General features: G+C 39.6%; 1 protein-coding gene across 1 annotated transcript in view; it reads left to right on the forward strand.

Moving 5' to 3' along the window:
* The window catches only part of Tet3 (tet methylcytosine dioxygenase 3), a 99,440-nt gene that overhangs the window by 59,873 nt on the left and 24,484 nt on the right, over positions 1-15,083 (forward strand). Inside the window, exon 5 of the mRNA XM_076832663.2 lies at positions 10,989-11,079. Within this exon, the coding sequence (XP_076688778.1) occupies positions 10,989-11,079 (91 nt within the window). The remainder of the gene's footprint in view (positions 1-10,988; positions 11,080-15,083) is intronic.

Here is a 15,083-nt window from a genome sequence, read left to right on the forward strand (position 1 = left end):
TTTTATGAAGGTATTTATATCTATTACCAGTAAGCCCAGCATGCTGCCCATGGACTCATAAGTGACCTGAGATTTTAGTGTTAAAAAATTTGTCTAACATACCTGATCCAAGGTAGGTCCTGACCATCTACTCATCCATTGCTGTGTGCTTATGACTATCAGGAGGCATCATGCTAGTGGTCAGTTACTGACCGTCATTGAAGTGGAATCTAATTAGCTGTATATGCTTAAGATGTTCAGATTTAAGTCTGCTGATTACATTAGAAAACTGAGGCATTATAAAGGATTGCTTGGAAAGAGAAGATAGGTACAAATAAAACCCTTGTATGATTTTTTTTAAAAAATAATTATTTTTTAGTTGTAGGTGGACACAATATCTTTATTTCGTTTTAATGTGAGGATCAAACCCAGTGCCTCATGCACGCTAGGCGAGCGCTCTACCACTGAGCCCCAGCCCCAGCACCCCCTTGTGTGATTTTTGACGTCTGTACATTTATTACCTCTGTGGACCAGTGTCATAAAAAAGAAGTGCCTCAGATGTGCTTCCATGTACGTTTCTGCACTTGAGTTTTCCTACTGGCAAAGTGTGGATCCCCTGGTCTCTGAGTAGAGAGGGAGGGAAAGGTGGAAGTTTCATTTAGATCTGAGGATCCCTCTTTATGTTAGGTAGTTGTGAGTAATTTCTTATGTTTAGTAATCTCTTGCTGATGGCAGAAAAGATCCATTTCATTCTCACCCCAACCTAGTGCAGAAGAACAGAGCATATTTTTCTATTTTAATGAGTATAAAATGAAGTGCACAGGGTTCAGAAAAACACCTAGAGCCATATTATCAGCATTTTTTAAAAAATTGAATTTTGCTCTTCTGAGCTGTCCCCCAGAGCTTTCTATTGAATATTTTAGGAAAGAGAACTCAATTCTTGTCTCACTGCTCAAAGTAAGACATAAAGCAAGTTTTTTCTTTAAGAGAGTTGAGTCATTTCTCTGCTCTGTCACTTTACCTTTATGGAGAAGGAAGAAATATGGCGCTGGGGACTAAAAGGAAGAACAAGGACTTAACAGCAAAATAACAAAATACTCCTTTCTTAGAACCTGATGAAAAAGAACCAAAAGAAACAAAATTAGAAGAGAAAGTCTCATCAACTGAAATTTGGCCAAAGCTACCATCTTAAACCATGAATTTCAAGGGCTGTCTGCCAGTATAAGATCAAGTTAAAGGATACTAAGGTATACAGTTCCAGTGTTGAGAAGATCATGGAGGCTCAGAGGGAACCTACATCTTAGGGAATGGGTTGGAGACCACCTGTCTAGAAGGCATGCTCTGTGCAAAGTTGGGGTGCAAGCAGTTGACTGTGTCCCTCCAGCTTCTGGTGGAGTAAGGTGTGGGATAAGGACAGTTGGCAGGAGAGAGGAGAAACCATATAGTAGGAGCCAACTCTGTAGCTGAAGGCCAGCAACATCAAACAAAGGCCATTGTTCAGTATTTGCTGAACCACCAAACAAAAATCCTGCCAAATGTAAGGCTTTATTTTAACTTGATGTCTTATCAGAATGACCAGCTCATGCCCTTTTGAGGGAATAAGCCCAAGTCCCAAAGTGTTTGTCCCCATTAGGACAGAGTATATAATCCAACCCTCAACACACAAACACACATACAAATTCAGAGGCATTGGCTCCAGCAAACGGAATTCTCAGAGATGAAATTTCCCACTTGCAACTGTCCACAGCAAGCCACAGTTCCTCAGACTGCTGAGGAACTAATTATTTGAACTAAAATCAAAACCTCTACAACATACAGTTCTCTAACTTAATGTCTAAGGGAAGAATTTGAGCAGTGGTCAGGTAACCAGGAGTAGGATTCTACCCACTCTATTTTTGGATAAATGAGTCTAGATCAGTGACTTCCAATGAGGGGGAGACTATTTTTCCCCTCTTAATTGCCTCAAACAAAATGTTTGAGGATATTTTTGGTTGTCATAACAGGTGAAATACTGCTGGCATTAGAGGTTAGGTATGCTGCTGAGCCTCCTACCATACCCAAGACAGCCCTACAACAAATTATCCACTGCACAGTGTCGGTCATGCTGAGGGTGAGAAGCCCTTAGAGATAAACTTTCCTAATAAAAAGAATGATTAATGTACAAAAATCCAATATGGTACTCATTAAATTCTGTGGGAAAAGAGAGGAATTAATATAACACATAAGATGGAAATTTACCCTAGAAAATATAAGAATCATTCAACCAATTTATACTTTAAGGGAGGCTGAAGAAATGTTCACCATGAAATGAGAAATGAAAGGTGAGGTACTGAAGTTACAGAGTGACAAGAGTTATGGATTAAGTGCTAGGAGAGCACCATTGCAAACCACTTAAGACTACATTAGGAGCTGCAAAAAGTAGAACGAAGGCTACAGGAAAAGCGAATCAGTGAGGATGGGGGACAAGCATGAGGGAGGAAGACAGGGAAAAAAACAGGAGTGAACAAAATCAGTGCAGATGGGGGCCTCAGAAGAGAGACCACATTTTATGGGAAACATGGGGAACATTTGTTGGTGTTCCCAGTGAGGAGCCTGGAATAAATCAATGGAAGATAAGAGCCAAAGGCAGCGGAAGACTTCGAAAGCTTTGATAAGAAATGATCATAAGCGATCCCAGGAAAAACGAGTAAAAATAGGCAAATAATGATTCTGATGAATTTAATGAACTTAATGAAGAAATGTCTACAAATTAACCATCAGGTTGGTGACACATACTTGGTTTTTCAAAGTATTTTTTTTCCTAACTTTTAAAAAGTTTTTTTTAAAAGTTCTTTTTATTGAAATATAGGAAAGAATAAAAGAATATAAATCTTAAGTGTACAGCTTAATACAGTTTTATAGCAGTTATACCCTTACGTAACCAGAACAGAACATGACTAGCACTCCACAGTCCCCTCATCCCCTTCCCCTGTGACTTACCACCTGTCCCCAACAGCATGGGCTGGCAAATTGTATCCTGAAGAACAAATCTGGCCCACATCTGTGAGTAGAAATGTTTTTATATTGGGCTAGGGATGTGGCTCAAGCGGTAACATGCTCACCTGGCATGCGCGGGATCGGGTTCGATCCTCAGCACCACATAGAATAAAATAAAGATGTTGTGTCCACCGAAAACTGAAAAGTAAATATTTTTTTAAAAATTCTCTCTCTTCTCTCTTAAAAAAAAAGAAATGTTTTTATATTTTTAAATGTTTAAAAGAAAACCAAAAGAAGCATACTATTTCATGACTCATAAAAATTATATGAAATCCAAATTTCAGGGTTCGTAAATAAAGTTTCAATGAAACATAGCCATGCTCACTAGTTTATGTATCATATAAAGTTTTTTTTTTTTTGCACTATAATATCAAAGCTGAGTAATTGCCACTGAGGCTGCATGCCCTGCAAAGCCTAGAATGTTTACTATCTGGCCCTTCACAATGTGTGCTGATCCCTATCCCAAGGCTCTTTTCTAACTTCTGACCACACTGATCAATTTCATCTGTTCTTGAACTTCATATGTATGGAATCATGCATACACATGTATGTACTTTTCTGGTTTTCATTCAGTAGCGTGTTTGTGAGATTGAGCTATGTTGTATGTAGCAGTGTTGTTCATTCTTACTGTTGCACAGTATTTCAGTTTGTGAATATACCATTGCATAGCTACTGGATCACAGATGGTCTTTTGGGTTGTTCCCAGTTTGGGGTTATTATAAATCATGCTGATATGAAACATTCTTATACATGTCTCTGGGTGCATTTATGTACACATTTATGTATTTCTGCTAAGCTTGTCTCTAGGATTGAAATTGTGGGTGTTTAGCTTTAGTAGGTACCATCAGTTTTCCAAAGTGGTTGCAATGATCTAAATTCCCACCAGCATTGCTGCACATCCTCACCAGCAAATACTGTCATCAATTTCTTTGCCATTTTAGTAGGTATACCATAGTATCTCTTTGTGGCTTTGACATTTCCCCTGTTGACTAATGAGTCCCATTACTTTGTCATATGCTCTTTTCTGTAGAGTATCTGTGTGAGTCTACTTGCCTGTTTCTCTGCTGGTAAGGATTCTTTATTCTGGGTCTGAGTTATTTGTTGAACATATATATTACAGTCCTCAGAGTAGAATGTTGAGATAAAACATTTGATCCAAGAAGTCTATACCCAATTAAATCACCATTCATGTTTGTAAAGGCTTCATTAAAACATTAACAAATGCACAAAAACTCAGGTTTTCTGGAGATGCATTAAAATGAATAATAGATGTCAAAGTTGTGGTATGAATTGGTGCCAGCAGTGAACATTAAATCTGTTCAAAAAAAGAAAAGTCTATGATAATTATTTTTCTAAAACAAAAGGTATTTTCACTCATTTGAAATAAATTTATTTTTATGTTAAGTACCTTATAATAGAGAAGGGGAGACATTTATGAGCAAAAGGCAAAGTAAAGGAAAAGATGGGAGAAATTGCAAAGGTGCTTGCTTCTGTTCTTCTAAAAGTCCCATTAGCTTTACCAAAAACATACTCTAGATTTTCCAGATCGCCAAAGGAGGTGCTGGTGAGAGGAAAAAAGAAAATACAATACCTATGGCAAAAATAGGAAAGAAAGAAAACAAGGAAGCAAATAAACTTGGAAAACATAAAATAACAGAAGACTAAATATATAACACTAAACATAAATAAATTCACCTATTCAGTTGAGGATTGATAACATTAAACAGCACTAAGGTTAACTATTTCTCTATGGGAAAACATGCTAAGTGAAATAAGTCAGTCACAGAACAGCTATATATATAGTACCATATATTGATCTGTGATTCCGAGCACAAATATCACATAGAGCTTGCCCCAAACTGGTTGTAGTGGTTCACACATGTAATCCCAACAACTAGGGAGGCAGAGGCAGGAGAATTACAAGTTCAAGGCCTACCTCAACAATTTAGCAAAACCCTGTGTCAAAGAGGGATGAGAATGTAGCTCAGTTATAGAACTCCTCTGGACCCAATCCTCAGTACCAAACAAACGGAAACACAAAGCACCCCAACTTTGCAAAGTGTCCTCTCCTCTGGCACCATAACTGAGTTCAAGCCCATTGATGCCTTTTGTTAGCTGCATAGTAGATCCAATTGCACTTCTGTGCAAGGTACACATGGTGTTATGTAAGTTCATGGTGGTGGTTTGGCAGAAGGGAAGGCAAAGCCATACCCAGAGCACATTGTTGATGAGCACAGGCCTAGTTGGCTTCTATGTTGCCCTGTCACCTTTCTGGGTTTGTGATGTTGCCTAACTTATTCCTGTTTCTCTGTGTTTCCTGTGGGCTGACGGTTAGATCTGAGTACTTGATTGGGTTCTGGTGGAAAACGTTTTTTTAAGTGGATGATGCCATGCTCCTCATTACATCGAATCCAGAAGTATGCTTGTCCCGCTGTTAGTAATGACAGTTGATCAGGAAGTTCAGCTTTTCATTGCTGTGACCAAAACACCTGATCAGAAAAACTTAGGAGGAGGAAAAGTTCATTGGAGCTCATGGTTTCAGAGGTTCAGTCCATGGTCAGCCAACTCCATTGCTCTGGGCCCAAGGTGAAGCAGAATGTCAGGCCAGAAGGGCATGGTGGAGGAAAGCTGTTCAACTCATGGTAGCCAAGAAGCAGAAAGAGAAAGGGAGGGGCCAGGGCATACCTCCAGTAATCTTCCTCCTCCAGCCTTGCCCCTGCTGCCTACAGCAGCCACTCAGCACGGTAGTTCTTCTAAAGTATTTATCCAGGATTAATCCACTAATTAGGTTACAGTTCTCATAATCTAATCACTGCACCTCTGAAAATTCCTGCATTAATACAAGAACTTTGGGGGGCACTTCATAGCCAAATCACAGCAGTCACATGCTTATCCAGATCCCTATATTCCTTAAGTAAATTAATTTTTCATTAGAGATGACAAAGTGATAATTTTCTATCATTCCTTGTATATTTAAAAAGTGACAACTTTTCTAAACCTGGATGGATCTTGAAAACATGCTAAGTGAAATAAGTCAGTCACAGAACAACACATACTGCATGATTCCACTTATGTGAGGTATTTAAAATAGACTTGCAGAAGTAGAAAATAGAATGGTGGTTGCCAGGGGATGGGGGGAGAGAAACGGGAAGTTTGTTTAGTGGGTGTAACGTTACAGTCACACAAGATGAAAAAGTTCTGGAGATCCGCTGTACAACATAGGGCCTGTTGTTAACAGTGCCATGTTGTACACTTAAAAATTCAACAGGGTAGGCATTACATCAAGTGTTATTACCAAAAGGTGGCAGGACTTGTCTTCATCATTTAGTTAGCTTCTACCAGAAAGCCAGGATTATGCATAATTTTCCCTTTAGTTATCAATTATCAGAATATAAAAGGTGGCTTAATATCACGTTTCCTCATACTCGGTGTGAGTGTGCATGTGTGTATACCTTTTAAAAACATCTTCAACATTTCTGAAATCAGCCTGTGGCTTGTACTCAGTGATGTCTTGTGCAAGTTGTTGGCCGGGCAGCCATTTTGACCCCAGTGCACACACGATCTGTTCTTCTGCCTCAGACCTTGACTTGATTGTTTCTTTGAGGATGCCTATTCCTTTTGGTGGATAATGATATTTAGAAATCAAAACTGGACAGCTAGGGGTGCTTACAGTTACTAGAGTGTCATTGCTTTTATGCTCTTTGAGTAGAACCCAAGTTCATAGTGATTGCTACAGTTTAAAATAGAACTTGAATGTCCCCCCAAAACCCACGTATTGAAGGCTTGTGCTGAGCCAGAAACTTCTGGGAAGTGGTGGAACCTTTAGGATCTGGGGCTAGTGGAAGAAAGGTCATGGGGACCTGCCCTCGAAGGAGATGTTGGTACCTTGGCCCTCTTCTTCCTCTCTCTGCTTCCTGGTTGCCATGAGGTGACAGACCTCCTCTGCCATAAACCACCCATGATGCACTGTGCCATCTCAGGCTCAGAGCCACAGGGCCAAGCAACCATGGGCCAAAACTTCTGAAATCATAAGCTCGATGAAGCCTTTCTTCTTTCTAAGTAGATTATCTCAGGTATGTGTCACTGTGATATTTATACTTCAAATTTAACAGAACAGGATTTTTACTTAATTTTTAAATTGTTATACTTAACATCTCCTTTATCCTTAATATGTTAGTTCCTAACTCAGGAACCTTTAAGCACCCTATATAATATTGAATATACTAAAACAAAAACTACATGAATGTGAGATATTCGGAGTGTCAGAGTGTGCGTAGTATATACACACCAGTTTCATACTAGATGTCCCTCATTGTCAGATTTCTTCACAGATCTTCCCCCGACACAGACACATACTGGGGCAAGGGATGCAGTGAAAAGAAGCATGCTGTTGAGACACTCCTTGTTTTGCCTTGTAAACTGCTACAAGTGGCTTTGGTTTCGTTTGGCTCTTGGAGCGTGTCTGCCCTGTGTGTCTCACTGGCCCTCCCAGAGAAACCCGACCAGCCGGTTTCCAGGTTGGCTTGGTGTAGGATCCTCTTTTCATCTGTTCCAGTTGCTGGATTGGAGTTGCCAAGATTTAGTTTGCATCTTCTCCTTGAAAATTCCCTTTCTCTGCCCTTAACCCTGGGAGTTTTGAGTTTTTCTAATGTGGGGCAGAGGGTAGTCACCAAAAGCTATATTAGGTTCTAGTTCCAGTGTAAGACCCTGTAGTCAATTCATAACTTTGCATTTTCTCCAGACAATAGAAACTGGAACAGAGCCCAGAAGTTCTGGCATGTTCTTCTATTCTATTTTCTGTATACCATGTGGTCTCCTAGCACCTATAAAGAGCTTCAGACTACTACCCCAACACCCACGTCTTCACACTCTTTCCCTAAACCCCAGTCTCTCCCAGCCTCTCCCCTCCTCCACTCTTCACTAGCAAACATCTGTAAAATCTGTTTTATGGTTCAAAAAATGTAAATTTGGAGCAGGTAGTTTTTAACTCTTTAGTTAAAACCATTCATTCTTTTAGTGTTAAAGCCCTAGTACCTTATATCTCATCTAATCCTCTATAATTCTATCATGTGTAAATATTATTTCAACTGCTTTAAGGCTTACAAAGGTTGTGCAACTTGTCCATAGTCACACAGTTTGTTTGTCAGAGCCTAGACAATAGCAACCTATTGAGTTCATATTATGTGCCAAAAACTGTGCTAATAAGCCCTTTATGTATTTTACACATGAAGGCATGAGGATTAGAGAGGTTGGAACATAATGCATCACGGCTGCCCAGGTCTCTGTCTGCAAGATCTGTGTTTGTTCTTCTGTGCCCCATTAACAGTTACATAATGGATCGTGACCCATGCCCGATAGCGCTTTGTGTATAAAGTGCTCTGAGCGAGTCCAGTAGGGCATCACAGAAAGGACAGCACTTAAACTATGCCTTAAGAGATGAGTTTCTCCAAAGGGAGAAATAAAGGAAGGCACTGTTGTCAGTGAGAAAACATTTAAAGACACAGGGATACTGTGCAGGAGCCTGGGTGGCCAAGGCAGAATGCAAGGTCAGCAGGTTTGTAGAGATGCCTGAATGGCAGGGACCTGAGGACAGAGCTCTGGAGTTGGTGGTGGTGGTCTTTCTTTTATCTAGTGTGGAGTTGTCAGTGGTAAGCTGTGCGAGCAGATTTCTGTTTGGAGAGCATAACTGGTGATGTTGGATAGGATGACTTTAGGAGGGAGGGGACCAGTTAGGAGACCATGGTAATAATTCAGGTAAAGACTGTCCAAGGGCAGTGGGGAGGAACGAAGTGCCTTCATGAGCAGATCATCTGCTGGGTTGTACACATTGCTAACCATTAAAAAAAAAAAAAAAAAAAAAAAAAAAACCCTCAGGAATACAAGTGAAGTCAGTTTAAACTTGCTCTTACTCTGTTCTTAGTGTTGGTAATAATGTATACACCTTTATCTTGTGTATGTGTACGTAATTGTATATGCATATTACACAGGATATACTGAGAGTCTGAATCTCCTTCTACTTAAGATACCTTAGAAATCATTTTCTCAGTATATTTGGAGCCTTCTAATTTTAGCTACTTAATATTTTATTATATGGGTATGCCATAATATTTTTAACCAGTTCTTAGTAATGAAAATTTAGTTCTTTCTGATATTTTCCTGTTACAAATGATGATACAGTAAATATTCTCATACTCTTCTTTAATACATATGAAAGTATAACCAAACTCCTAGAAATAAATTTTTTGAATAAATTATTTGAAGTTGCTAAGTCAGATTTTGCATTTGTAGTTTTAATATATTGCTAAATTCCACACTACTTGTTTCCTATAACCTTGCCAACACAGTGAGTTATCTGAAAGAAAATGATCTTATTGTAGTTTCATGTGTGTTTGAACCATTTGCTTTCTCCAAGATTCTTTTTTTTTATTAATCCTTTTTTCCCCCAAGTTTTTCTTATACTATTGACCTTATTTAGCTGTAGTAACTCTTGATGTATTAAGGAAACCCAGTGCAGTGATGTTCACCTGTAATCTCAGGGATTCAGGAGGCTGAGGCAGGAGGGATTGCAAGTTCAAGACCAGCCTGGGTAACTTTGTGAGATCCTTTCCCAAAATGAAAAGGTCTGGGGATACAGCTCAGTGGTAGAACACCCCTGGGTTCAATCCCCAGAACCACATACAAAGAAAAAAAGCAGGGGGAGGATAATATTAAGGAAATCATCCTTTGAGGGTTTGGGGGAGTGGGGAAGGGAGAAGAGCTCTCTGGGGCCCTTCTTGTAAGGGCAGTAATCCTAATCATAAGGACTGCTTTCATTACCTCTCAAAAGCCCCACTCTAATACCATCATATTGGGTCAGGCTTCCACATACGACTTTGGAAGGGCACAGACATTCCACCCTAGTGGGTTGTTTCCAGTTTTGACTGTTGCAAATTCTTTTATATGTGTTTTGATATATCTGACCATAATTTTTTAAAAAAATATTTATTTATTTGTATGTGGTGCATATTTATTTGTGTGAGCATGCCTCATGCACGCTAGGCAAGCACTCTACCCCTGAGCCACAATCCCAGCCCCTGACCATGATTTTTCTAATAGATACAATCACAAATTAGAACTCACTGCCTGGTGTGTTTTATTTTTTTTAAAAAAGAAAAACAACTATTTTGAAATAATATTACATTTATAGGAGAGTTGCAAAATGGTACAGAAAGTTTCTGTATACTTTTTACATAGCTTCCCTTACATACTTATGGTACATTTATATATTTATTTTTTTTTATACTGGGGATTAACCCAGGAATGTTTAACCACTGAGGCACATCCCCAGCCCTTTTTATGTTTTAAAGACAGGGTCTTGCTAAGTTGCTTAGGACCTCGCTAAGTTGTTGAGGCTGGTTTTGAATCCTTCCCCAGCTGCTGGGATTATTATAGGCATGAGCCACTGCACCTAGCTAGAACTTCATTCATTTTTAAGGCTGACTAATATTTCATTATATGGTTATACTACATTTAATTTATCTGTTCATTTATTGATGGGCACATGTGGTGTTATCATTTTTTGGTTGTGAATGATGGCTACGAATGCTGGCATTTGAGTCTCTTTTGTAGTCCCTTTGGAGTAGCTTGCTGACCCCTGGTCTAGAGTGTATACATAGAAGGGTCACACAGTGTGCAAAACTCCAGCTTTACTGGGTGTTAGTGAGCTTAATTCCAAAGTGGTTAGTCCAGAGTCTTGATGACACTTAGTTTTACCAGATTTCTAAATGTTTGCCCATTTGGCGGGTGTGTAATGATGCTTTATTATGATTTTCTGGTTTCTGAAGGGATTGAATACATTTTCACATGCTTATAAGTCATTTGGGTTTCCTGTTTTGTAACATGCCTATTAATTTTCTTATTGGTGGCTTGCCTTTCTTAACTGGTGTTGACTAATTGTTATCTTCAAATAATGCTTATTCTTGGTGTTTCTGCAGAACAAATAGTGGAGAAAGATGAAGGTCCTTATTACACTCACCTGGGATCTGGCCCCACGGTAGCCTCCATCCGGGAACTCATGGAGGAGCGGTGAGTGATGCACAGATGTCCTAGAAGAAATGGACGTGTTGACAGAATACGCCTCCTACTAGTCAATGTGCAGAAAGGAAGCCCTCATACCCATGTTGTGGCAGGTCACATGTGGGGTGCTGGGTTTCTTTGAATCTGTCGACCCTTCATATACCCCCTCATTCCTGAAATATTTTTACTGAAGGAACATGGTTATGTGGGTGTATGTCCTGCAGAGTTTGTTTCCCACAGTCTGATGTCATTTAACATGCTCTTCCTCCGTAAGTCCTATGGTATGGTAATCAGAGCTAAAAGGCTGATTGGAATCAGGTTGATTTTTTTTTTTCCTGTCTTTATTCAAAACTACTTTATAGGTAATATCAATTGATTTCTGAATGAAAACATTCTGGACTAATGTCATGCAATTATTTAGAAGTCCTGATTCCTTTTTTGGAGGAAAAGTCATTGAGGAAACAGACTATCAGCGTACCAAGGGTGCTCATTGCTGATAGTAGGTTGTTAATTGTTTTTATTTTTACTTTAAAAAAAATTTTTTTTTTAAACTGTGAATTGAATGTAGGGGCGCTTTACCACTGAACTGCATCCCCAGCCTTTTTTATTTTTTATTTGAGATGGGGTCTTGATAAGATGCTGAGGCTGGTCTCAAGCTATGATCCTCCTGCTTCAACCTCCCAAAAGTCTGGGATTATGGGTGTACACCACTTCTTTGTTCATTGTTTTTAGGTCATTTCAGTAGAAAAGCCTAAGTTGTATCTGTGGGTTTTTAATTTTTGTTATTCGCTAGGGGTTAAACATCTTGAGTTTATATTGACACTCCCAATTCAAATTTAAGACTATAGAATATTTAATAGTTTTTTTTATTAACATGCAACTCATGTAGATAGAGTATTTAAATCTATGTACATTTCATAGCAGTTAGTAAATACCAAGTTCCAGTCTGTGGAGAGGTAATACTGCGGCATAATACATTGTGGTGGCTGAGAACATGGATGCTGGAGCTATTCTGGGTCCAGTCCTGGCCCTGCCACTTACTGCTGAGTCCTTGGTAAGTCGTTCTCCTGTATGACTCAGTTTTCTCAATGACAAAATAGGGATGATGACAGAAGCACATACAGAGTGGGGGTATTGTGAGGATAAACTGAGCTGACGTATGAAAAACAGTGTCTGCTGCAAGCACCACACGGTGGGCAGTCTTTGTCCACCTTGTGTACTTGTGTACTGATTGCAGTTTCAATAACAAGCATGAGCATTTTAAGTGAAAGCAGAGGTGACGTGAACCTGAGCATATGTTTGCTCACACATATACAGCAGTTTTTGTGGAAGACTTGAGCAGCTTAGAGTTTCCACAGGTTTGGGAACCAGATTTTATCTGAGCAGGGGAGCCAAATGAGTCCTGTTGGCATAGTAGGGAACATGATTTTGAGCTGAATTTCTGTAAGGTGAGATGGATGGAAGTCAGCGATCTGCTGTGGTTACTGTTAATTTCTTACATCATCTGGAAACATTTATATTCAAAGTAGATCAAAGATCCAATTGGTAAATTCCAGCCCAATGTGAAGGGCACTTCTGAGTCCGTGAGAGCACAACAGATTTAAAACCGTGTGTATTGTGCATGCTTGCTTCCTGTGCCCACAGGCACGCATGCTACAGTTTCTATATTGGAATAAACATCATTTGACCAGTGGGTTTTTTTTAATATTTATTTTTAAGTTGTAGCTGGACACAATACCTTTATTTATTTATTTTTATTATTTATTATTTATTTTTATGTGGTGCCGAGGATCGACCCCAGGGCCTCGCCTCGCATATGCTAGTGAGTGCTCCACCACTGATCCACGACTCCAGCCCTTGGCCAGTGGTTTTTTTGTAAGGAATCTCAACATTAACCTTTGCTGAAGGGTAGAGAAATGTACAATTTTGATCCAATATGGGTATTTGTTTTTTGCTTTGGCTTTTTGGGGGGCCTAGGGGGTACCACTTTTATGAGATTTCCAGGTAGTTCCCTAAATAACTTCTAATTATGGAAGAGTACATTTCAAAAATGGATTAAGAGAGAGAGAGAGAGATAAAAGTTGAGATTTGTATATTTATTTTTCTCTCTTTGTTTTAAAAGTAACAGCCAACTGTAGATTGTTCAGAATCGGATCCAAGGGAGGAATTCCTCTTAAGACCAGGAATACTTGTCTTTTTCTTCAGCAGTTGGTTTATTTTTATCTTAAGGACCTTGTCAATCATGTAACGGATTGCATTTCCATCTTTATGTTGGCTGCTTGTAAGTTTAGAGCCAGATTTTTGTACCCCCACCACTAGGAGGAATGTGATGTCCCTCCTTTGGCCATGGGACCTATTCAGGTTGCTCCTGAGTCCTTTTGATATAACCCTAAAGAGTCTCCAAATGTTTTGATTCTTCTTCATATGACAAGATGTTCCAGACTCATCTCAAAAGTACATGTAAAACCCCACTGATTGTATTTTCTGTACCAAGTAGCTGTTCTTTTCATCACCTATTATTTTTATCTTAGAGGAATGTTATTAAGATCCTTTCTGGAACAAGGGAGGGGAATGAATGAATGATTCCCTGACTGGGGGCCAAGTTTATGAATCATCTTTGCCTTCTCTCTAGAGTTCTTTTCCCTCCACCCTTTCTCTGCAGAACCTTTGTTGTCAGGCATTGGCCAAAGTCAGGGAGGGGAAATAAACTGAAATCATCAAAGAGATGATGCTGTTAGTTTCTCTGGTACAGATTTGGAGAAAAGAGAGGGCGGTTGAAAGCAAATCCTTAAAATATCTCTATTTATTTATGGTCTTTATACCTCCTGGGTACCCAGGTCTTCATTGTCATAGATAAGTGGAGTCAGTTGTCAAACTCAGATCTGAGAATGGTACATTGCCCAGAGCCTTGTGTGTTCTATCTGGGAAAGGAATTCCCTGCAGCCTAGTTCATTAAATGCTTGTTCTAGAAATGAAGAACCAACACGACGGTAGAGAGTCCTCTGAGCTTTGGAGGAACTGATCTCATTAGTGTGGTAGAGTTGATCCTGAAGAAATACAGCATTAGAGCAGTGGTTCTTCAACTTGTGCAGGCATCAGAAGCTCCTGAGGGCTTTTGAAAGCACATTTCACTGGGCCCCACTGAGTTTATGATCTAGCAGGTCTGGGATGTGATGTAAAAACCTAACTTCCCATTCCTACCAAGTTCCCAGGTGATGCCAATGTGGCTGGTCCTGGAACCTCCCTTGGAGAACCACTGGCTAAGATTATTAGTCTCTCTTTAGAATAAGGTTCAGCCTGTTCTTGTTGGCTTAGTTTATGGTCTGGGAGTTTACATAGTAGAAGGGATGTTCCATGCTAGGACAGAAAGTGAGATGTTTAAGAAGAAAGAGTGAAGTAAGAGTTGATTGGTTGTATTTAAACACAAAGAGACACTCAATTCTGTTTTTATTTTATGTATTTATTTTAAAGAAGTGTAACTGTTCAGGCAGTGCTTGGTCTTTTTATTTGATCTCTAATATGAAGTCTTGCTGCAGGATGCATTTTTCACAGGAGTGGTGGGGAGGATCTGGGTGGAAAGCCGTGTCCTTGGCTCACCCTCCTGTGAGGAACATGATAGTCCTACATTTTAGAGAGGTTAGTGTGGTCACCTCGAGCTGTTCTCCCAACAGAGATCCCCAGGACACACAGAGGCCCAGACCCTAAACTTGTGGGCGGCTTCCTGATAAATGCTAGTTCAACTGAAAGTTGTTCAGGAGCCAAACAAAAGCAGCACTGTGTGATTTCTAACTCATGATCCAGACCACACTATAGAAATTCTCAGTGTCCTGACTAACAGAGCCTTCAAATTCTAATGCTGTAATGACCAGAAGCACTCCTCACCCCTTCACTAAGACCTCAGTGGAAGAGACAACATGAAACTCAGAAACCTTCAGTTAGCATTAAAAAACAACAACAACAACACCTTTTTGAATTATGAAAATGAAAGAAGACCCTTAAAAAGTCTAAGTACA

The sequence above is a fragment of the Callospermophilus lateralis genome, chromosome 14 (assembly GCF_048772815.1).
Source record: "Callospermophilus lateralis isolate mCalLat2 chromosome 14, mCalLat2.hap1, whole genome shotgun sequence".
Classification (NCBI taxonomy): Eukaryota; Metazoa; Chordata; class Mammalia; order Rodentia; family Sciuridae; genus Callospermophilus; species Callospermophilus lateralis.